General features: G+C 44.0%; 1 protein-coding gene across 1 annotated transcript; it reads left to right on the top strand.

The window, feature by feature from the left end:
* The first annotated feature begins 11,750 nt into the window (after window positions 1-11,750).
* STOML3 (stomatin like 3) lies at window positions 11,751-24,420 on the top strand. The gene is made up of 7 exons (XM_006268662.3): window positions 11,751-11,913; window positions 15,209-15,312; window positions 15,901-15,973; window positions 17,849-17,931; window positions 18,918-19,121; window positions 20,446-20,580; window positions 21,453-24,420. The coding sequence occupies exons 1-7, from the start codon at window positions 11,862-11,864 to the stop codon at window positions 21,666-21,668; spliced, it is 867 nt and encodes a 288-aa protein (XP_006268724.1). The 5' UTR covers window positions 11,751-11,861; the 3' UTR covers window positions 21,669-24,420.
* Window positions 24,421-25,241: the final 821 nt, after the last annotated feature.

The following is a 25,241-nucleotide window of genomic DNA, read 5'->3' on the forward strand; positions in this document are numbered from 1 at the left end:
TTCCAGTAGCCTCTCCTCATAGGGTCTGCCCTTCTGTCCCCGGATCATGCAAGTGCCCCTATTCTGGACCCTCTTGATGCTGGCCCACATCCCTCCTAAAGAGTGGCACCCAGAAGGTCTATATGAAGCCTAAATTTGTCTGAATCAGACCAATATTTAAATGCAATATATCTGATATTGCTTACTGAATAACACTTTTTAATCTGTGTAATGTGACAAGAGCAATAAAAGTAAAACCTGTTTTGTTATGGATGTTCTTGAAATAAGCTTCCCAGGACATGCAAATCTTTCTGACACTGCAGGAAAAGGGTTTCATACATGTGTTGTTTGAGAAGCTTGGTGGTGCTGTATTTGAAGCCACTATTTTATATTAGCAGATAAAGAGTCTATGGTAAATCTTGTGGGCCAAATCACTACCAATGCTTATGAAAATTGTAGGTAAGAAAAGTGTAATTCGCTTCCCTTTGTTGCATGTTCTTTGTATCAATGTGGGGGCAGAGGGAAGAAGAATATAGTGTTTCCCTCAGCAGAAAAAATAAGCATTCACTCTGTAGATCTAGAGACCTGCCTAGAATAAAATAAGGTTTTGGCCACTGATATATCAGTGCTGATCTGATACCAGACCGATGTAAAGAAAATTGGCTGTATTGGCAATTGGCCTGATAAGGCCAATAAATGCCCGTGCGTGCATGCAGCTGCAGTGCAGCATGCAGGCAGCGAGGAGCACAGCCTGGCAGCTTGGAGAGCTGCGTGCAGCTGGTAAATCTGTTGTGATGGAAGGGGAGGGAAGGGGCGTGGGGGGGATAGATCAAAGCCACCCCCTGCCCCCCACAGTGAGGGAGGGAGTAGGACAGGGGCTGGGGCAGGTGCTGCCCAGCTGGGGCGGGACAGGGAGCCTGATGGAGCTGCAGTTCGGCTCAGGGGGCATGTGCCCCCTGGAGCTGCGCAGGGCAGGCGGGCTGCAGCTGCAGGCTAGAGCCAGGGCTGCACCCAGGCTCTTCTTGGCAGGGCCTGGGCTTGGGGTGGATGGCGGCGGCACTGGGAAAGCTATTGGGGGGGGGTGCAGCCACCCCAAATTTCACCATAGCCCCCTCCCAGCACTACTGCCGCCTGCCCAGCACAGCCCTGGCGCAAGCTCCGTCTCCACCCATGCACCAGGAACAGCCAGGGCTGCACCAGGCGGGCAGCAGTGGCACTGGTAGGGAGGGCTATGGGGGACCTACAGTGAAATTTGGGGTGTCTGCAGCCCCTCCCCCATAGCACCTCTCTCAGTGCTGCTACCGCCTGTCCTGAGCCCAGCCTTTGCCAAAAGGAGTCCGGCGCAGCCTTGGCTGCAGCTGCAGCCTGCTCCGCCCTGCCCTTCGCAGATCCAGGGAGCACATGCCCTCCCAGGGGGTGTGCAGCAGTGGGAACTGTCCCCCCACCCCACAGATGTGCTGCGGCTCCTGTACCCTGCCCCACACCACCCAGCTGGGCAGCCTTTGCCCCACTCCCTCCCTCACCATGTAGAGCATTGATCTGCCCCCCCCCCCCGATACACCCTCTCCCATCACAATGGACTTGCCAGCTACATGCAGCTGTATCAGCAATTGGATCAGTATCGGCTGATAGGCCTCTTTAAAAATCGCCTATCAGTATCAGCCTCCAAAAATCTCTATTGGTGCACCCATACTAATTTGGCTTCAGGATCTTGAACTGAGCCCAGATTACCCCATGGCAGTTTGGGAAAGCTCGTAGCTTACTTGGCTAAGAGAATTAGGCTGTCCCCCACAAATGTGGTTTGTAGTGTTTATCTGCGTATACACCAACAGACATTTACTGTTAGATGAGATGTACTGAATGGTATAGAAATTGGTTGAATCAGGTTGACAGAGGAGTTAGAGTGGATCACAGTGAATCACTTCTTTTCCACAAGTAGCGCAGGTCTGCCCACATCTTGTGATTATGATTATGATTTCTTGCAAATTTCTACCCTGCCTATAGATTTCCTTCCCCCCTCTATTGGCAGACTGTCCCCCCGCCCCCACCCCTACCCCTTCCATTGACTGTTTTTCCCAAGGAGACAAGCTAGTGGGACACGTAGCCAAGACAGATTTCTTCTCTGTCCCCTCAGGAACCACTCTGCCATAAGGGAAAAGGGCAGAAGGATCCCCACAGCTTGTGGCCGTTCTGCTTCCGCTCTTCCTGTGAGCAGCAAAATGTTTCCACTGCTCTTCCACCATCTTCTTCCAACAAGACTGAGCTTGGGAAGTTGCAGGAGGGCCTGGAAGCTACAAGTGATGTTGACAAGACTGCACGTAGGATGCAGAACTGACATGGGAGCCAGGGGCTGGGCAGAATGAATGTAGAGACTAGACTGAAAGACTGATCTGAAGATTGGGAGTGTGGGATGGAATGAATTGCTAGTCAGGAGGTGGGCAGATGAGGGTGAAACCTGACATTAGGACCAAACTTACCTTTTCAGTAAATCTCAGAGAATGGGCAACAGTTACTGTCATCTTAATGGAGATGAGAAAGGAGAGTTTGAAGCTTGTAGTGTAGTCTTAAAATGATGAGTTTTGGGGCCAAAGTTATCATATCAGTTAGTCTCACTCCTGAGAGCTCATCTCTGTTCTGTGGAAATGGTGGGCAGGCAGTAGAAAACTAAGGGCACTTTTATACATGCTCTGCGAGTGTAGGGGCAGCACTTTAATTAAAGTGTCACAGTGTTTCATCTATTGGTGTCACCTCACTTCAAAATGGTGGTGGGGGTGCTTGAATTAAAACTCATTTGTTGAGGTATACTTCAAGCACCCCCACCACCGTTTTGAAGCGCAAGGACTCTAATACAGGAGACACAAGAGGCTGCTGCAGGATGGTAATTACCGTGCTCCAGCAGACTCGATTAATTGAATCTTCTCCAATGCTCATGTACAGACAACCTCTGAGTATTTAAGTTATTTAGCTGAGGTAAGCTGACCTGAATATAAAGCAATTGCAAAATCAGGTTGAGGTTATTTTGTGTGGGTAGTAACAGGGTTAAGGCTAAAATATGGGAAAGAAATTGGGTTAACTGTGCATTTTGGGCCACTGTAGGTTTTTGTGGTCAGCTAACAAGGAAAGTCCATTTTTTCAATTCAACTCAGTTACACAAATAAGGCAAAATAGCATGTTGTATATGAACGTTACAGATTATAAGGATATCAGCTATGAAAGAACCACAGAAAAATATTTGGAAAGCACTAAATTATCTAATTTAAACATATTTTAGAATTATTAACAAAATTCTCATTATTTTCCAAATTATTGCTATGAAATAAGCACTAAATTGTCATTTTTAATTATGTCTAAACATTTAAGCTACTTCATCTATTATATGCAAAGTTAAATTCTTAAAACTTTTCTCATTTGTATATGAAAGGACCAAATTCAGCTATTTTTTTGTGTGTGCACTGACATTGACTAAACCCCATACTTAAATTAGCTTCAGAAGGGCCACTGGAATTGCTGTAGGAAGGCACCATAAAAAAGTTATCCTAATTATTGTTAAAATATTTTGGTTTTGTTTGGATCATTTTTTGAAAAATAGGGATACACTATCAGAGTCCAATTAAAAGTGAACTATACACTTTTAGTGTACCTTGGAATTCTAATTATATATATAGCGTATGTGCTTGACAGCTGAACATGAAGAAATTGTTTCCCATGGTTCTTGCCATTTAAATAAGATTTCATATAGCAAGTGAGAGCAATAAGGTCAGGGGAGAAAAGAGGATATAGTGGAAAGAGGTTTGCAGCAGTGAGAAATCAAAGGTACCTGTTGCATGTATATCCCCCTGGTTCATATTCCTAGTTAAAAGTGAGATAACAAGATCTGGAATAGGTGTGTGTGTGTGTGTGTGTGAGTGTGTACATATGCTTCTGCGGGGCGGGGGAGGAGCTGGGGGCCAGTTCAGGCCACCCAAAAGAAGGGAGGGCCTTGTCAGCTTGTAGATCGGGGGTGGGCAATAATTTTGGCTGGAGGGCCACTTAATGAGTTCTGGTGAGCTGTTAAGGGCTGCAAGGATAGCCCCACTCCTTGACAGGTGCCCCACCCCCTGGTCACCATCTTGGGACCTGAAGTGCTGCCCCTGACTTTTGCCACTGGAAGTCCCTCCCCTTACTCCTGAAAGTACTCCTTTTGGCAAGGGAGTTTGGAACAAGAAAAAAGTCACCTTGGAACAAGGAAAAAAAACAAATTATATACTAAAATTCAAACATCTACAATAACATATTTTACTTTTATTTCAAAAAAGATTTTTGTCCTGATTTGTGTGTGTTTACATTGTGTACATAGAAGTGATTGCATAATAGCTCAAAATGTCTTACCTTTGTATAGTGGGGGGGGTGGAGAGGTACAGGTGGGTGGGTATAAGGTTTGTGGGGGTCTGTGGGTGTGTGTATGTGGGTGTTTGTGTATGTGAGGTATGTGTGGATGTGTGTATGAGGTTTATGGGGAGAGGGTGTGAGGGGGTGGATGGGTATGTGGGGTGGGGGAGCATGTGGGTGTGTGTATAGATGTATGGGGGTGTGGGTGTGTATGGGGTTTTGAGGGGGCTGTCGGTTGTGGGGTATGTGGAGGGGGAGGGTGTCTGCAGGGGTCTGTGGGGGTGTAGGTGCATGTGTATGGGGGTTGTGCATGTGGAACCCCCCTACAAACACACTCCCACATTGTGCACGGCTCCTGCCCGCCAGTGGCAGCAGCAGGCTGCAGGCCCTTGGGGCACTTATGGCCTGCAGCAGGCAGAGCTCCCTGGCAGCATGTGATCCCAGCAAGCCCCAGGACTGCACATGGCCAGACTGCCAGCTCCATCACTCAGGACTCGCATGCCCAAGGCTTGCACTGCCGGGGGGCACACCGCATGATGAAGCTGGTGGTGCAGGTCATGTGGCTTGGCTGGGGTGGCAGGGAGAGGGGTAGAGCTGGCCCAGCTCCATAGCACAGGGCTCCCTGCTGTTCCCATGATCTGTGCCTGGCAGTGAGTGGGGCCCAGCCGCTGGCTCCATTGAATGAGACTCAACCCAGAGGCTCATGGCTCAGACAGAGAACCTGGGAACTACATGTGAGCCCGGGGAGCCCTGCAACCCTGCTGGCCCAGGCTCAACGCTCCTGCCACCCCACCTTGGTCCCCCACTGGCATGGTTCCCATGCTTCTGCAGAGCTGCCACTGCACTCCCACTTGCTGCTCCCACTTCTCCTGCCCCTCTCTCTGCCCACCCGCTCACCCACCAGCACTACTGCCCTTCCCCTGCCTCCACCTGCCACTGCCCTTTCCCTGCACCTGACCCCACCTCTCCTTGCCTTCCCACCACCCTTCCCCCTCCTGCCACCCTTCCCCCACCCGCCACTGCTGCTTCCCTTGCTGTGGGGCCAGGATCAGGGCCATTCCACAGGCAAGGGTGGGAGTGCAGCTGCCCCTGCAGAAGTAATCAGGGCTCGGCCCTGTGTAAGCACAGCAGGGGCAGCCTGGGGCCAGAACAGATACAATGAATTGGTAGGCACCTGCCCATAGGCTGGATGAAATCACCTGGTGGGCCAGAACTAGCCCATGGGCCATATTTTGCCCACCCCTGCTGAAGATCCTATAAAACCAGCAGCCCCCCTGACCAGGTGCCACTCTGGGAAGATGCTTAAGGGTGCCCTGCAGTGACCAAGGTGGGGATAAAAACTAGGTGTGTTTTTTTGTGTGGGGTGGGGGGACAGGGTTGGGGTTTGAAGGGGACATTGGGAGTGTGGGGGGATCTCCCCTGGGTGAAGTTGGGCAGTAGAAGTGGGCGGGTAGGGGTGAGGGCGTAGGAAGAGTTTTCTTGCACCTGGATGTGAGTGGCGGTTGGGAGGTGTTTGATGGGAGGGTTTGCTTGTGCGTGGGTCTGGGCAGAGGGGCAGTGATTGGGAGTGAAGGGGAGGTAGAGTTCTGGGATGTTGGGATGTTGTTTGGGGAATTCTATCTGTGGGTTCTTTGTTTATGGTAAGCTGCTTCAAGTCTTTTGGACAGGGCAGGATATAAATTTAATAAATATATATATATATATATATATATATATATATTTTTTTTTTTTTAACTTTGGAGCTGCAGTGCTGGAGTGATGGAAACACTTTGGAGAATAAAGCATGCCTCCTTCCAGTGCTGGGCTCTCTAAGTTACGTCAGTAGTAGTGCATAGGGATCTTCTTCTTGTGGGGATTGTCAGCAGTTTGATGCAATGTGACCATGGTCTCCATGGCTTAATGAGGATGTAAGTGAAAGTAAAGTTTCAAAAGAAACCCCATGGCAAGTGAGAAAGGCTGATAATGTTTTGCAAATATGAGGTAGGCTCTGCTTTTGAGTGTAGGTCACATACTGTTAGGTCTGTTTACCATGCCTGACTTAAACTTTCATTTTGCCTTAGCAAAGCGAAGATGGTAGACTGCCCTACAGCACTGATGTGCTGTTCTGTTCCTTAGGTGTCCTGTTGAACTTCTGAAGGGAGGATCCTAGCCAATGTATTATCATCACCATGTAGAGAGGTATAATGTTCCTCTGACTGCATTTCCTGGATCTCAGGTGTTTTGTTTGTAGCTGAAGTTGAAGTACAAAAAGAAATGCAGAGTTACTCCAGCAGATAAAATAAAAACACCATCTACTTAGTCACCTTCCAAGAGATGTATTTACAACAACCATAGGGATTTCTGAATAGACTTTAGGGAGCAATTATTATTACTGTTATGTTTGAATATGTTTTTCTCAAGTATCAAGCAGATGCTGATAGAGGCTATGCAGATTTTGAGGATTAAAACGACTTGTAATGAAAAAAGTAATTTTTCACAAAATCAGACCATTCTAAAATTGGGGGGACATGCTGAATGGCTGCAGTTGAAACATGCAATGAGTAAGTATATTCCCCTCATAACTGTTTGGCAAGAATGCTGCATTGTACAGCTCACCCCTGTAAAGCTATGATCTCATACTCAAGCATCCTGGGGCCTGCTGCTTAAAATCAATTTACTACATTTTATTTAAACATGTGTTATGACAATTTGAGGATTCTGACTGTGTAAACTTATGAATGCCTGTTTGATTTTGGAAACTCTCTGTTGATTGAAAATTTCAGTATTGTTTAAAACTACCATTTTTAGTCAGGAGAAGACCATACTTGAATCTGAAAAGGGTCATCAATTTGGAACACTCTACCTGATGAAAATAATGAAGTTGCTAAGAGAGTACTGAGGTTTCCACATTCCTAGTTTCTGGCTATTGGGATGGAAATTTGAGACTAGATCCAAATAATTTTTGAAGGCACCTTTACATGGGTGTTGCAGTACCTGAAACCAAACCAACCACCCTAGAGAACAATCAGAATTGACAAGTTTTAGGTAGTTAGGACCCCATATTGCAGATGGAAACTGTTAGTAATCTATAATGGACAATCCAATCTATAATGGACATGTCTGAATGCCTGCTCCCCCTCAGAGCTTAAGCTCTGCACCTCAGGGCTAGATGTAAATCACTTCATCACCTTGGAACAGAAGAGGTGTCAAACTCTTCAAAATCTGCGTTCAGTTCAGTGTAAAGTTCAGCATTCAGAGTGCTATTCTGGGAATGCCCCTTATGGGCAGAACTTGAGGGAACTCTGCATAAACTACTAAGGATGCTTGGGTGGGGGGATCTGTGCTGCTTCCAGGGTCAAGGGCAGCTGGAATGTGGGTCTGGCAAACCCCAGGTCAGACTGATTTCAGAGTCTGGACGTTTCTCAGACCAATGGGTTTAGAAACATGATACCCAAAGAGCGCTTACACAAGTTACATTTTTCATGTGATTGAGTGTGTAAAAGCATATTACAGCAGTGACATAGCACACATGCATGGCTACTAAGTGCTTTTAAAATCCTGATTGTGCAAAAAATTAACCCTCCTCCAACGAGGTATTAGATGAAGGTGCTCTAAAGCAGAGCACCATAGGGAACTTGTGCTCCTTCTAGGGGTATTTTTTTTTCACTTTGGGGGCTTGTGCCAGTGAACACCAGCCCAGCCCCACCCCTGGGGCTGTCAGTGAGGGGAGGAGAGGGAGGAGAAGGCAAAGGAGCAGCAGGCAGCTGTCGACTAGGCATAGCCTGGCCAGTGCTGGAGGGGGCGATAGTGGAGTGGCCCCCCTTGTCTTACGGGCCCAGCCTGGCTTCTCCCAATACCCCATATGAAGTAGCAGCAGGGGGCCCCACAAGGTGAGGGGGCTCCATTCCACCCCATTCTCCCCCATCCAGCTCCAGCCAGGCTAAGCAGAGTCAGCAGCTGCCTCCTGCTCCCTCCCCCTCTCTTCCCCGCTGACAGGCCCAGGCCTGGGGAGAGGGCAGGGCTGGGGAGAAGGGTGGTTTGGCAGCCTTCTCCAAGGTTACTGGAGCACCCACACCTGTTAGTCAGGGCCAGTGCAGGTACACTCAAGCCCCCCGACCCAACCGGTTTAATGTTTGTTGGCTTGCAGGTGGGTGGGGATGGAGCTCTAACTCATGGCACTCTATGTAAAACACCATGAGTTAGAGCAGGGGCCCTGAGCATCTGTAGGCACCCAAGGTATAGGTTCAATATATCAGTTTGATGAGTACCTGAAGACAGGGACTTAGCCAAGATAACAGGTAATCTCGAAAACTAAATTAAAACTGCAGCACCAGGGAAGCAAGTGATAACTACATAGCAATGTCATAACTTATATATGCAAAGTTGTGTCTCTTTATGAAGTAAGATGAAATACTATTTGTCCTGCCTCCCTGCTACATGCTGTTTTCACACATAAGTTATACTTGGTTTGATGTCAGGATTAAAGCACAAGAGCCATAGAAATTCTAGAGCAGCAGTTAGCAACATACAGCTTTTGGGCTAGATGCAATCAACAGAGCCACTGGATCTGGCCTGCAGAGCTGTGGGAATTCAGTGCCATATAGGCAGCAGTGAGCTTCAGCAGTTGGTGACTTTTCCTGTGCCTGCACTGGGCCAGGCAATAAGGAGCTGCATTAAAGCCAGGCAGCAGGGGCGGAGAGTGCACCCATGCCAAAGATGAGGAGTGGGGAGAAATAGTGTCAGCAGATGAGTTCATTGGTCACACTTAGTAGGTGCACATGAATGCATGTGTACCCCCTATGAAAAGGCGCCACCAACACTGCCAGCAGTACCTGCAGGCAGTCACTGCTTACCACCCGCCCCCCCCTCGCTGCTGACACCACTGGCGGCATCTGTGGGAGGTCCGCAATCACCGCTGGCCGCTGCTGCCACTGCTGGCAGCATTTGCGGGTGGTTGCCAATCACCAGTCGGTGCTCTCCAACCCCCACCCCACCACCAACAACACCGCCATGCTCCCACCGCTGCCACCGCTGCCACTGCCTGCCAGAGCTTGCCATGCCCCCCTAGCTTCAGGGGGCGCATGGTGTTCATTGCTGAGTTGAAACATCAATCCGCCTTGGACCTGAGCTGGGTTGTTCCCGCCTGCAGCTCCAAAGGTTGCCAGCCACTGGTCTAGAGAATGCCCATCTAGCCTTGTAATCCTGGACTTAAAACTGAAGAGCTTTATGTTTGTTCAGTTTTTAGGGTCATAATAAAGTAGGACTGGAAGGGACCTCATGAGATCATCTAGTCCCGCCCCCTGCTCAGGGCAGGATCATCCCTGACTAAACCATCCCAGTGAAGTGTCTTTCTAACCTGCTCTTGAAAATTTCCAAGTATGGAAATACCACAGCTTCCATCCTCTCTGTAATTACCTTTTAGATATTTGAAGGCTGCTATTAAATCCCTTCTCAGTCTTCTCTTCTCCAAACTAAATAATTCTAGGTCTTTCTGTCTTTCCTCATATATCTTTTTCTCCAGGTTTCTCATAATTTTTGTTGCTCTCTACTAGTCTCTGTCCCATCTATCCACATCTTTCTTGAAGTTTGGGACCCAAAACTGGACACCGTATCAGTTGTGATGCCTCACCAGGTATGAGGCCTCATTAGTGCTGAATAGAGTGGAAGAATCACTTCCTCTCATTTGCAAGTGACACTCCTGTTAATACAGCCCAGTATGATGGCTTTTTTTTCAGCAAAAGCACGTTATTCTAATATAATTGTAACAGGGTGCCGGTGTAAACCCTGTTACTTAAGGACAGAGAATCACTGTAGGATGATGTCATTAAGCAGTGCCAGCTGTAGGGAATCCCCCACCTGGAAGGAATTGAAAGGAACGACGCAGAGGTAGAGGATGCCACCAATAAAACCCGGCAGTAGAGAAGGGGAAATTGCCCAAGAGGGCAATGAGACAGTGAGAGAGTTCGGCAAAGAGAAGGGGAGACACCTGACATGAGGGACCCTGAACTTAGACTGACCACAAAGGAATGGACAGACTACCGGCCAGTGAGACCGTGATTTGCTTACTTACCACGGCGATCAGCTGCTAAGAAGACTGTCCAGGGGATGGAAACTGGACAACCTGAAAGAAAAGACAGGAAGTTATTGCAGAGTGAGTTAACTTTGAGCCATAAAGTACCTTAAGGACTGTGCTTATTTTCTGCTGAATGAATATCCATGTTAGTAGTTTCCCAGGTGGGAGCATGAAAAGAAACCAACAGCTATTTCAGTTAAATACCTTGAGAGCACCGAATGTTCTGTGTTTGGAATGAATCTTTCAATTTTCTCCCATCAAAGGCATGGCATATGAGTTCCTGAATGAGGCAGAAGAGGGACTCCAACCCCGTAACAATAATAGAGGGCTTAGTCCATCTGTCTGTCTGTCCATAATGCTCTTGGAACACTCTGATTGGTTACTGAAACAATCAATCAGAGTGCTCCAAGAGCATTATGGACAGGAGGTGGTGGCACAGTGGAGCACCGCCATGATGGCGGGGATGGAGTGGGAGGGCGAAGCCAGTGGTGCTGGCTTCACCCCCGGCCCTGCTCCCAGGGGGTGGTGGAGCGCTGCCATGGTAGTGGGGATGGAGGGGATGGATCAGTGGGGCGAAGCCAGTGCTGCTGGCCTCCCCCACCGTCCCCCCACCCGCCGCCCTGCTCCCTGGAGGCAGCAGAGTGCTGCTGTGACAGCAGGGACAGAGTGGACAGAGTGGGGGAGACGAAACCACACTCGCCTTCCCCCCCCCCAACCGTCTCCCCCTGTCATTCTTGATGGGCAATTCACTAGTTGACTCATATTCAGTTTATGACCTGCTGTAATCTTTAGGTCCCCCCAGTACTGCAGCCTAATCAATCATTTTCCATTCTGTATTTGCACATACAATTATTCTGTTCCAAATGCAGAACTTTGCATTTGTCCTTCTTGAATTTCATCTGATTCACTGAGCACAAGGCCTCCCATTTGGTTGGCCTCTGGGTCCTGCAATAAAAATGTTAAGGTGTCTCAAATTAACTTGAGTGAAGAATTTGCCTTAGGGAATATTTGTATTACAGTGCTACCTAGGGACTGTAATCAAAATTGGTTCCCGTTATAGTGGACAGTGTACTAAGATGGAGTATGACAAAGTCCCTGACCTGAAGAGCTTACACTATGCCTTTATCATCTGTTCCCTTTATAATCTGACTTTGTAAATGGTGTCATTCACTGTTGGGCTACGTGCTGATTGTTCCCAAGGAGAGCAATGAACTGACTGAAAGGGCTTGGCCAAATTCATCCCTGTGGTAAAACCACAGAAGACAGAAGAGTTCCTTCAGAGATGAATGTGACCCATTAGACTTTGTTTTTTGTAAACAGTCTGTCCTCACCAGGGCAACTAACCCCGGGAGAGCTCTCACACAAATGAGAATTTGTCCTTCTCTCGCTGTACTTTTCTTTTCCAAACCTTTGTGCTCTTTGAAAGTGTATCTGCCTGTGATAAGAATTTCCCTAGAATGAGATGGATTCTGAGACAAATACACCTAGGAAAGAGAGCGCGGAGAATCTAGTTGGTAAGCCCTCTTTTCAGTCTTACTTTTAATAAATAACAAACCCGTATGTGTGAAATTAAATGTGGGTCAAAAGCTTTGGGTTGATTCCTTGGAGATTAAAATCCTAAATCTCCATGGGCAGCAACAATGCCATCCTACTTAAACTGTCTTGCCAATATATCCCAACCCTTACCTGAAAGCAGTGGGATGTGCAACTTTCTCCGGTGGTCAAAAGGGCTAATTTGGCCTGTCTACTGAGATGTATGTGCTGGGTGGGTAAATAAGGGTAGAAGGAATCAGGGCCTAAATACGTGAAGGATGACTGAGACTGAGATACTGTATGCCTTTTTCAGCAGCTGTAAAATTCCTCTGATTAAAACACAGTCCTAATTCCCAAAGGGACTCGTACTTGGAGCAGACAGTAAACCTACATTTATACAACAATTGGCCATTATTTGTTAATATTGCATTTGATCATCAGAGTGAGTAAGATAAACATGACAAATGTCAGTCTTCAGATTTAATACTGGCGGAAAGCAGGGAGATGGGGATCGAGAAAAAAATGATCAGTTACTCATTCCACATGCCTCCATCTTTACAGGATAGACTCAGTACACTTCTACTTGTCATTCTTCTACTGCTGCTAAAAAGCAACATTAAAATTTGATATCCAAAAGATTCTCATCCACTCTGTGGCTCTATTGACATAGCCTGTTCTTCCAGGGAAGGATTATAGATAGCAGTAGTTTATTAGATGTCCTTTATGTTTTGCCTGTCTTCTCCACTATCTCCTTGCCCAATAGATGATTGCAGTGCACATATGAGTTTCTGATACTGTTGCTGTGATGGATCTCTTATTTGGTATGGTGAAACCAGGTGGTAGATCCATAGGATCCACTGTCAGGTCTTGCAGCTTGTTTTCTCATAACCTCCACTGTTTATCTGATGGTGAAGCCCAAAGGTTTTCAGAGCTTTGGCCACTAATTAGAAGGAGTTCCTGAAATTAATGAGACATCTTGGGAGGTTTTGGAGATCTTAGTCTGGGTTTAGTATTATATACTTATATTATTGTATGCTGCTTCTTCTCAGAGTGATAGTGGTAAGATTTGCATAAAGATGTCCAAACTGTTGGTGTTGACTTGCTCACATCTCAGATGATTCTCTCAGCAGTAGTCAGTTGTACCAATGTGCTTTGTAAATGCACCACCTACCTTTACTGGCACACAATACTCAGATGCTGAGAAAAAGGCAAGATGGCAGTCTGCAAAAATGTGAGCATTTGGTCCCAAATCAGTCCCAGCTAGTGTGTTTCTAGTCATCTATTGGTGATGTGTGAGGCTTTCCAGAATCACTTTGAAATATTTCAGGAAGCTCTCGTCCCTAAGTTTGGTAGGCAAATAAAACACTTCTATTGATTCCCTGTTAAGGTTTGGCTGAACTATTTCTAATGCTGTCCACTCCATAATCTATCCTGCTCTCTTTTACTTGATAGAAGAGACATTTAAACACTTGCCTGTCACTTAATGTACCAGCTATCACCTGACAGTTAATGGAAAAACTTACCATACCACAGAGCGCCACCCTCAAACTTACTGTGCTGCTCCGCAGTGGAATGATAATGCTAATTAGTTTGCCAGCAGCACAGTACAAATGTGGCCATAATCTTCTGGTTAAGGAAGTAGCTCGTGTGGACCCGGTAGAAGTTTGTAGTTAGATCTGTCCTAATAGGGCAGTAGCTGGAGTGAAGAAGCGACAAGTTTTCAGCATTAACCTCCAAAGCTTCTGTCCTGCCCTCACACACATATATTCTCTTGAGGTTTGCATGGTCATTTCCTTAGAGGAACTGTCTGAGTAATCTGTTCTAGCAATGGTGAGGGGACATAATATTTTACTAGTCACCAGCTTGCACCTAGCTGTGATTGTGGATCTAAATGTCTTTTTCCATTGAAATGGGTGAAAACAAAAGCCAAGAGGCTTTAGCAGGAAAGGCAGGACATTCAGAACAAAGCCTGACACTTGGTCCTCTTGGGTCCAGATCTTTCAACCTGTGAGTTAATAAATCTGTGGCAAGGATCTCAGAAACTTGGCTCATACAGCAGTCAAGCACAGCAGGCCCCTTTCCTCATAGACAGTAGTGCAGGGGGAGGTGTTTTGAAAAAGTTGTCTTCTTGCCAGGGCAAAGCACAAGCAGAACACATGGGTAGGGAAAACATTTTAGTTCTTGCATGGGTGACAGCCCTGCCCTGCCCATGTCCAGATCACAATAGAAGGCAGGGTTGGAGCAGGGGTCCAGGCACTTGGATTCTGAAGATGCTTCCTTCCTGGACCTCTGGGACTTCACGCAAATCCTTAGGTAAATGTTCCCTGTGAATGCAGGGGACTAGATCTGAGTCCTTCAAGTCTTATATTTCCCTCTGACAGCTGCAGTGGGGTGCAGAGGGAAGGGTTGGAGGTGGCAGCTACTTTCAGCTTCACTCATTCTCAGTAGGAGGCTGGCAAAAATCACATTCTGCTGCCATAATCTGCTCCAAAAATTTCTTCTAAGGCAGCCTTCCCCCAAAGACAGCCACTCCCTTCTACTGCCCTTGTTCCTTTTACTTATTCCCCAGCTGCTCTCCTAGTCTAAAAGGCCTTTGCCCTTCAGGAACTTGTACACATGATTCGACGAACTGTTCCATTCATTGTTCTTCACAGCTGTTCCTGTGAAAAGTGCTACAACTCCAGCATCTTCTTTCATCTTAAAAGAAGAACAGCTTCTTGGTCCTCTCTCCCCTCCCAAAAATTACTTTTGATGGCTGGGCAGGTGCCAGGGTATGGTGTCAGAGTAGTTAAGGTGTCCTGCTATGGCTTTAGAAGTCATGAGCTCATAGTCTTATTCCAGGCTTATACCAAATGCCACCCCCAAACACTGTATCTGTCCTCCCCCTCTTGATCCACCTCTCAATAAGCAATGGGTCATTTACGCTGAGGAGTCAGTAGTGCTAGATACATCCCTTCTTTGTGTCCATTGGCCATTGAAACTGGTGTGTTTTAACCACTCTACCCAATGGGCTGTTCAGCTAGAGCCATGGCTTTGATCTGGGCAGCGGGGGGTCTCCGGGCACTACCAGAACCCCTCAGTCAATAAGAATGTGCTGAGGGAAGGAAGCAGAACTGGGCATAGCAAGCAGAACATCAGAGAGCTCTATGCTTCCTCCACTAAAATGTACTGGAAGGCTTTATTTGTCTTCCACAGGCAGAGCTATTTTGTTGCTCTGCCAAATATTTGACTATAAGCCCAAGAGCCTGATCGGATTTCTCTCTTTGTGTTCTATAGCTGATAGAAAGGAAGGAATTGGTGTCTGTGGTTGGATCCTGGTTTCCCTTTCTTTCCTCTTTGTGGTTCTAACGTTCCCTTTCTCCATCTGGGCGTGTGTCAAGGTAAGCTGATGGGAATGGGAGCACTGAGAAAATGATCTTATTCCTATTCTTTTTCGACCAGGATGGAAGGAGGCTGAGTATGGGGTTAAGTTGCAGGACTGGGAGGCAAGAGAATGGTGTGTCAGTTCTTCTACAGACTACCTCTATAATTCTAGAAAAAACGCTTAAATTTTCTGTGCCTCAGTTTCTTCATCTGTTTACTGTAGATAATACTTCCCTACCTTATAGGGATGGTAGGATAATAAATTTACAAAGGTTTTTGAGAAGCTCATTGTTGATGAAGGACACAGAAATAGTGGTAAGCCTAAGTAAAGACAAATATCAATGCAAGTCCCCATTCCAAGGAATTTTAGGCCCCAGTCCTGCAAACACTTTGGTACATGCTTAATTTGAAATAGGAGCCATGAGTAGTTCACAGTGAAACCAATGAAGATACTGACATGCTGAATCAGGTTCAGAGGTATTTGTGGAATCAGTGCCTCATATTCCACAGCAAAGAAATAGCTGGAGGGCAAGCCAGAAAATGTGTAGTTGGACATGCATTTTGTTGGTTTCTTTAATATACTTACTTCAACATTTATTCCCTAGATCATCAAAGAATACGAACGTGCGGTTGTATTTAGGCTGGGACGCATATTGCCTAAAAAAGCCAAGAGTCCGGGTATGTATATGTGTTTTTATTCTAGGAAGATTTCTGGAGACTATGTGGAATTGTTCTGGCTGTGAAAGTTCATTTGATCCCTGTTCAAGTGTGGATGATTCAGACCAGGGCACTACGAACTGTACAAAGTGACTCTTTCACCTTGAGGGGTGCATCTGCTCCTTGTTTGTTGGCTGCTCTATTTAAAGGGACAATCCAAATTAATAGTCAGCACAACACAGAAAGTCATTGAATCCTGAGAATCAGTTTGGCTTTCCCACTTGGTAGGAAAAGATGAATGCATGATAAAAACAATTGACTGGAATTTGAGAGCTCTAAGTACCATCTCTACCATAGATTTCCCGGGTGACCTCTGCCAAGTCATTTAGGGTTGAACACAAATCATTCTCAAAAGCGCCACTTTAATACTGCAGTGCCTAAAAATTAGATACTTTATCCGAGGAGGGTGAGCCAAACTGATAGTGCTGGGATCTTAGGTTCCTGGCCAGTCAATGGACAGAGTTAGCTGCCCTCAATGAGGAATCCAGAGCACTTAGGTGCTGAACAGGAAGGGGCCTACAGTGAGCTGATAGGAAACACTAGGCTCTTCTCAGAACATAGATGCATGCCCATTAGGCACTCTTGCCATCTCAGGACTCTTAGCACCCAGAAAGGAGGTGCCTAAATCACACTGAGTATACTGAATTCAGTCTGAGAGGGGAGTCCTGGGTTCTGGTCTCTGGACCCAGAATTCTCTCTCTTTTTTATTTTATTAACCAGCTGTTTAATGTAAACTATGTATGCAGTGCTGGGAACAGAACCCAGAACTTCCCTCACAGTCCAGTGAGGAAGGCTTCTTGCTTGCTGTATTTCTGGCCCCATAACCCTTGCACTCCTAGCTATCTCAATTTCAGCAAGAGGAGTGAGTGATGTCCCCGCCCAATCTGATGGATAGCCAGGTGGCTAGTTAGCATACTGTCCTGGGAAGTGGGAAATGTAAATCCCATTAGATTGAGGAGGCCATGGGACCCTGGCCTCTGAGTTCCTACATTCTGTCCAAGTCCCATTTAAGTGCCTACAAAAAAGATTTGGATCTGACCCTTAACTCCATCAGTTTCCACATGTAAAGTGGCCATGATGATACTTCTTTTCTTCTATGCATTAGCCATCTTGTGTATTTAAAGTCAAAAGCTTTGGAGCAGATCATGTGCATGTGTGTGTTTGTACAGCATAGGATCCCCACTGGGACTATATTATAATACAATAATGAAGTAATATAGTAATCAATGATAAAGTAGTGCCTGGATTATTATTATAACAAGTATGTTAAAATAATTATGTCTGCACCACACAGAAGAAAAGAAATTGATTGGGAAACATGCTGTGAAACTCTGTAAGAGGAAAGGGCCAATGTGAACCATCCACCTTCTGCCCCCCACCCCCTGCCATCTTTTTACAGAACAACAGTTGGGCAGAGGCTAGCAGAGGAGGTATGCTAAGTGGTCCATGATCCCAAAGACTTAAATAACTCAAAGTGTAAGTAAACAAGTTTCTGAGGCACAGGGACAAAGTAAGCCTTCCAAGGTTATGCAGTAGATGTGAGACTAAATTGAGATCTCCTGATTATGAGTTCTGTGCTCTACCCCTTTAAACATGCTAAATTAATCTAAATACATTTGCATTTCCTTCCATTATATGTAATATAAAATCTTTCCCTTTTCACCTAATGCTGCAAAACTCACAACTGTGGTAATGAAGTATCACCATGGCTCTGTAAGCTGTTTCCATTTATAATATATGCATATATGTCCGCTTGATGTATAAACAGCATATTAGGATTAGGGTTTAGCCCTCACAGAGAAGTGTTTCAAACTCAGGATTTTCTTAACATTTCAGGTCTGCTTTTGGTACTTCCATGTACAGATGTTTTTACCAAGGTGGATCTGAGAACTGTTACCTGGAACATTCCCCCACAAGAGGTAAGAACTCTTCTGTAGCCATTTATTTTAGAAATAAAATGTACAAGAGCTGTGATTTGTACAGCATCAATTTGATAAATAAAACAATTTTCATTTGCTTATAGGCTTAGCAGTGGTAAAGAATTTGCTTCATTTGTTTCACTGACTTGCACATACTAGCACCACGATGGATCTAGAGCTTAATAAGGCCTACAACCATGCCAGCTCAGGCCATAACATTGTCTAAGCCATCAAGTTCTTCCTTATTACTTTCAGAATCTTGAGTTAGACACCATGAAGTATGAATAGAACAAGAGATTAGAGACAGCCAAAGATGAGTGACAGAAGACCAAATAAAAGAGGTGGAATTAATCACAATTTAATATAATTATGCCTCTCTCATCAGCATTCACACAAATCAGGAGATAAACCAGTGTACAATTACCTGAACTTATGTTGTTAGTATGAAGTGAATCTGATAGACAATTAATTAAAAACTAATTCAGTACAAAACATACTGCTATTTCAAAAGCCTTCACTGAAGTAATAATGTACTCAGAATCAGAAATTGATACCAGACCACTGGCTCACCAGTTAAATATTTTGTACTAAATTCTGCCTTGAAGCCAATTTGTCTTAGCTTCCTTGGATTATAATCGCACCCCACTCTGAGATGTGATGGCAAAAAATTAAGGTATCTCACTACGGCTCCAGAGATGTGAATGTGAGACCACCTTCTGACTTGTTCTTAAGGCTGGCTTCAGTTTGCCAGACTGAGGAGCCAAAGATGGCTGGGCATGATACCAGCCACATCATTGCCTTGTGTACTTCTGGCTACAGGAACTGGTCTGCCTTAATCACACCAGCTGTATGGGTTGGTACATACACTAGCCATATGGATTTAACCTTGACCTTTTTCTCATGACGGGGGAAACAAAAGATTCATTAACATTGGGATCTCTGTATTTTTGATCATCTGTTGATTTATACCTTTTTCTCTGTTGCAGATCCTCACAAAAGATTCTGTAACTACCCAAGTTGATGGAGTGGTCTACTACCGAATCTACAGTGCTATTAGTTCAGTGGCTAATGTCTCTAATGTCCATTTGGCAACTTACCTGCTGGCACAGACAACTTTGAGAAATGTTCTAGGTACACAAAGCTTGTCACAGATCCTGTCCAGTAGGGAAGAGATTGCCCATAATATTCAGGTAAATCCACACCTATTGTTTTTTGTTAATATGCAGAGCGATTCATTTTATGGAAATGCACACTGAAAAGGAATGCACTTTCATAAAAGTGATTTTTAATACTCCATCATCTTTCTTCGTGTACCACATATTCTGCTGTTGAAAGGAAATGGAAGAAATACTATAAAGATCCTTTTCCAGATTCCCCTGAAACTAGCAAGATCTTTTAAATTTAACCTTGGGAGAAGTACACAAGACCATATAGATGGTTGTCAAAATGAGCAGTAATGTGCAACAGTGGAAAAATATACTGGTTTTGGGAAGCCCTTTCTTGCATAGATACTTGATTAAAATTTAAACCTGATTATAGTTTATCTTCATGTCATTTCAATAAAAGTAATTGTATTGTATTGAACAGCATTGTTCCAATGTTAAAAATACCTCCTTCACTTTAGCAATCAATTAATTGTTGATTTGACAGCACAGAGGGGGATCCAAGAAGAAAGAAAATGTTATTTCTTAGCACCCAGGAAAGAGAGAGAGAGAGAAAAGAAAGGAGCAGCCTCCTTCCTCCTGCAACTCAACATGCACAGACATGTTCCCTTTCAGCAGCCAGGAGATACTGAGGGGGAGAGGCAATATGTCATAAGGTTGTATCCAATGTAATGATGAACAATCAAAACATTATTAATTCGCAGTATTGGAATAGCCGTAGTCATGGACCAGAACCCTCATGTGTTTGGCATTATGATACATGCCTGAATGTCAAAAATACAGTGTAATTTGAAGAGATCACTCTATCACTATTCTGTGACTCATTAATACTGTCTTACCTGTTATGAAAGGTTGAGTGCCTTTCTTTTAGCTAGCTATACCAACCTTTTTATAGCCTCTTACTCCCTTTTTTTTTAGCAGCAGATTTCTATTATATCTTGCCCCACAAATACAGTCTCTCACGAGTTATTTAAACTGCAGTTCCAGTTAATTTCTAACCAGTATTGAAGGTAATGGTTTCATCCAAAATGACTAGCATCAGGCAAAATTGATGTTTGAAAATAATGACCTTAAGCCCATCAAAGTACATTCTGTCTTCTTCAATGCATGCAACAGATTAGAACAATTCACAATCAGTAATTTACTGGGTTACTTTATCCTTTGGACCAACTCATGAAATATCCCTGAGAAGAGTACCATTTCCTCTCATTTATTCTTTTTTAGTTTAATTAAAAAAAAATGTCTTTAAAACTCTGGGTTAGTATCAAACATTCTGCTGTGCATTCAACGTTCTGGGGAGTGTATTTCCCATGGTTTTGTTTCCAATAGTCGTCGTGCTTTTATTTTCAAGGCTATGCTGGATAGTGCCACTCATAAATGGGGAATCAAAGTTGCACGTGTGGAAATCAAAGATGTCAGGATCCCTATGGAGATGCAGAGAGCTATGGCAGCTGAAGCAGAAGCAACACGAGAGGCTAGAGCTAAGGTGAGACTGGCAGCACCGTGGGCGGATCACAGATTTTGAAAATGGGGGTGCAGATGGTGTGATGCATCATTACATATAACAACACATAATTTTCTCCAGTTGAAGAGAGACTAGATGCTTTACTAATATGGTAGGGGACTGCGCTATATTATTCAGTTTAAGATCAAAGCAAAAATAAGTATAATGTTATAAGAATGCACATTAATTTGCTAGATAATAACAAAAGCTGGGCAAAAATAGTCAAAAGAAATTATTCTATCAGTCCCGTAGTCATTAGTGTTAAATGTGCATCTGCTGTTCAGATTTGTAAAACAAAATCTAGTCTTTTTGAGCATCTTGAAAGTGCACCCAGCACTTCACTGTCAATCATTTTCACACCTGAGTTAATATTCATCTAAATTAATATTACCAAACTCGAGTTAAGGTTCTTAGCTGAAGCAAAAAACAGCCTGCAGGGCTGTGAACTAGAAGAGATATATTATGAGGAATGTATAAAGGATAGCAAAATTGCAGAAGTAAGGATAGATTGATTAATGGAACATCAAGGCCATTAAAAAGGAAAGGGAGTTGTTAACACCTGTGGAGTGAAGACAGATTAGTAGGGATCAAATAGATTATAAGGAGCCATAAAGTCAGTTGACTCCCTCTGGGCTGCCTGAATAGAAATGCCACTGCACTGCCTAGGAAGTTGGCTTTCAAGTTTGGATGAAGCAGGAATCAAAGGGGGGATGCAGTTGTACTGCACCCCCCAGGATCCACCCCTAGGCAGGACTCTTCCTCTCATGGTCGAAATGTGGTACATTTATGACCCAGACTGATCCTTATTGCTGTAGTGTACATTTTTACAAGTGCTCATTTCCATCCCATTTTAGGTTGTAGCAGCTGAAGGAGAAATGAATGCTTCAAAGGCACTCAAACAGGCCTCCACGGTGCTGGTTGAATCTCCAGTAGCGCTTCAACTGCGCTACCTGCAGACCTTAGCCACAATGGCAACTGAGAAGAATTCCACCATTGTCTTCCCTCTCCCTATTAATATGGTGCCGGGTTTGTATAAGAATAATGGAGAAAAAAAAATAGGTAGCAACTGAATACATGTCTTTACTGCATCAGAGGGAATGAAGGAGTGTCACCAGGAAAACATGTTCTTCCCACCTGCTTTTGCTACATCTATGACACAGCATTCAGAGCAGAATTGAGTGAACAGGTCATATATTCATGGTAACACTCCCTACAGCTGTCCAACATGGTCTGGACATAGTGAGACCCTTTTATACTTTTTCCTTATCAAGAGGTGTTTCAAGCAGTTGCAAAAGTTCAGAGTTAAAGTAGAGAAGCTACTTTGATAGCACACATCAAAAAGTGGTTAGCTAAACTGAGATGGTAACATGAAATCTGACTGTCTTGAAATATGATTGTGGTTCCCGAGTAAGGCATCCAGCTCTAGTGACTTAGGCTCATCTTGAAGGGAAAAAGGAGAAATCTTTGTCAGGCTGTTGGTTAAACTTTAAATTAGGCTGTCACTTCTGATGACACTTCCTTTTACAGAGAATGGATTCAGTAGTCTGGCAGGTATTTTGTGGTTGGTCTGCTAAACAGGAGCCTTCCTATAAGAGATAATAAAATCATTTCATACAGAATATGGGCCCAATTCTATTCTGTTAGGGCTGTGTAAATCTGTAGCAATTCCATTTAAATAACCAAAGTAACAGAAAGGAGCTGGGTCATTAACATTAGAAAGATTATTTGATGACTGTGTATAGAAGTACCAGGTGATCTGTAAATGGCTGTAACAGTAATGGGCCTGGCTCTGATTTCATACTGGTGTAAATTAACTGTACCCCCATTTATTTTAATGGAGTGTTACCCTTTTGTAGAACCAATGTAAATGAGAATCAGGCCACTGTGTTTTATATGCTCTCTGCAATGTAATCCAAATGTATCTCAGCTCTGTAAAAGGAACAGAATGTATGCCCAGTGGCCACACTTATATTCCTCAAACTGAACTCACCTTCAGGAATGTGAAACAATTGCCATGATGGCAACACAACCATGTGGTATTGAACATCTACCCATGTTAATATACATCTTCCTCTCCCCCCATAACTAGTCCTTTGCATTCCTCCCCACATAAGCAAACATTTTGTGAAATGTCTCTTTTCACTACCACATTTTATTGGATAGTGAAAGAGTTGACACGCATGTATCGTCATTGGAATATGAATCTTACAGCCTTTGAAATGCACAACAGTTTGCACCTGCCCAAAGATGCTGTTGCAGACATTTCATATAGTCAAATGTGTTTTCTTGAGTTAGGCTCAAGCCAAATCTACACTGCAAAATTCCACTTTGCTCCACTGTCCAGTCATATGAATAAATTTCATCCAGAGAGCATAAATGTCAGTGGTTTTCAAACTGTGTTCTGTGGGGTAATATCAGAGCAGGCCAGGAGGCAGTGCACCACCATTGTGGGTCCAGGTCACTTAGCTCCATGTCCGTTTTTAGGATAGGGTTAGGGGTGCCACAGCAGCAGAAGTGATATAAAAGGGTTCTGTGACTTTAGGAAGTTTGAAAACCATTGATATTATGTGATTCAAAGAAACTCACAAAAAAAAGGCAAAATAGGCTCTGTTATGGTTCCTAAAACTTTAATGGCTTATGGGACATAAAAGAAAAGGGAAATAAGGATTAGTTGCATTAATGGGTGTATAGGCAGTCCTCGGACTTACAACACAATTGGTTCCTGAAAACCGCATCTTAAGTCGAAATGTTGTAACTCAGAACTGATTTTCCCATAGGAAACAATGTTATAAATGGGGGATTGGTTCCTGAACCAAGGCCCAATACCCTATTTTCACCAAAAATAACCCAGAATTTTGTACTCGATCAATTATAGATGAGTAATATAGCTACATTAATGTATTTATATTGTAAATAGCAATCATATTGATTTGGAAGGACTTCTTTGAGGTGACTTTGCTGGACTTTTTGAAGGGTTCTTGGTTGGACTTTTTGAAGGGTTCTTGGCTAGAGTCTTCTCAGGAGTCTTGGCTGCAGGTTTTTCTGGAATCTTGTCTGCTTTCTCAAAGAAAGTCCAAGGAAGTTTGGACAGACGTTCTCCAGGGAGATGGGTGACAGCAAACTCATTCGCTGGCATAGCATCACGTCAGATCAAGCGCTGTAAGTCTAAACTGACATCAGAAAGTTGAAACAGGGTGTCAATTTAGAAATGCTGTAAGTGTGAAACATTGTAACACGAAACGTTGTAAGTCGAGGACTGCCTGCACTTCACAGTAGAGCTCTCGAGTACAGCATGGATGCAGTATAGACATGCCCATAGGGTACACCCTCTAATGCTGAGAAATGTTTTGGAGCTTTATTCATAGCCTGCTAAAGTCAATGGGAATCCACTTGCATTTTGTTACCACAAGTGCCCTTAGATTGCAGGATGTGCTAGAAAGCACTTTCTGAATCCTACTTTAATAACCCCTGGTGGATCTTACAATAGCAGTTGCTATTGCTTAAGGAGTACTTAATTCATTGTGGTCAATGCTTTGCTCGTCTTTCCCCATCAGAAGGTATTGCTCGTTATCCTCCACCACTAAATCACAAGATTAATGCTTTAGGAATTGCCAATGATTATTTATTGATAGAGTTTTATCACCAGCTACTGTAGAAACAGAGAAAGCTGTCAATTGTTGTTTGACATTAGTAAAGATGGCAAACCTTTAATGTACGCAGTAAGAACTATGTCTTAGAAGCAGGTCCTCCACTGCCTTGCCATGTAGGATGTAGGCCAGGCACTATTAAAATCACCATTGGCTTACCATAACATCGCTTTTCTTTCCTTCAGTACCTGTGCTTCACAAAATTTAATTGATTTTCATAATGCCTCTGAGTAGTAGTTCAGGACTATGATGCCTATTTAACAAAAGATAAACTGAGAGGAATAGAACATGTCTGACATCAGTCAGGGGTCCTGGTTTTCTCTGATTTAAAAAAATCCCCAATTTTCATTAAAAAAAAAAGTAACCCCAAATCCACATTTTGTCATGATTAAAATGAAACACCACTCTCTATCTATCTATCTATCTATCTATCTATCTATCTATCTATCTATCTATCTATCTATCTATCTATCTATCTATCTAGAGATATAGAGATATAGAGATATAGATATATATATATAGAGAGAGAGAGAGAGAGATCTATATATGAGTGGTGTTTCATTTAAATCATGGAAAAATGTGGATTTGGGGTTACTTTTTTTGGTTAAAAAACTGGGGATTTTTTTTAAATCAGAGAAAACCAAGATCCCTGGACATCACACAACAAGTCAGAGGCAAAACAGGGAATGGAGTCTGGGATCCCAGACTACCGTTCTATCTACTGGAGCATTCATCCTCTTACTTGGGTGACACCCTCACTTCTCATGAACCCTACTTGGCTGTAAATATTTCCTTTCAAGATAAAGGAAAAGCTTTCTGCTCTTCATGAACAAGATAGATAAAGTAAAAAGTCTGTTATGTCACTAGAAGCAAAGAAACCACAGGATTGTGTTAATAACATTCATAAAGTAGGTTGTTGCCTATGAAAGGTCATGCCTCTGAACCAGTTAGTCCCTAATGGGCCACCCTGCCTTACCTGCTGCCTACTTAGATAAT

The sequence above is a fragment of the Alligator mississippiensis genome, chromosome 1 (assembly GCF_030867095.1).
Source record: "Alligator mississippiensis isolate rAllMis1 chromosome 1, rAllMis1, whole genome shotgun sequence".
NCBI lineage: Eukaryota > Metazoa > Chordata > Crocodylia > Alligatoridae > Alligator > Alligator mississippiensis.

Coding starts and splice junctions, on each gene's coding strand:
- STOML3 (XM_006268662.3), top strand. CDS start 11,862: ATGGATTCTGAGACAAATACACCTAGGAAAGAGAGCGCGGAGAATCTA. Junction 11,914..15,208: donor GAGCGCGGAGAATCTAGTTG/GTAAGCCCTCTT, acceptor TGTGTTCTATAG/CTGATAGAAAGGAAGGAATT. Junction 15,313..15,900: donor CCATCTGGGCGTGTGTCAAG/GTAAGCTGATGG, acceptor TTTATTCCCTAG/ATCATCAAAGAATACGAACG.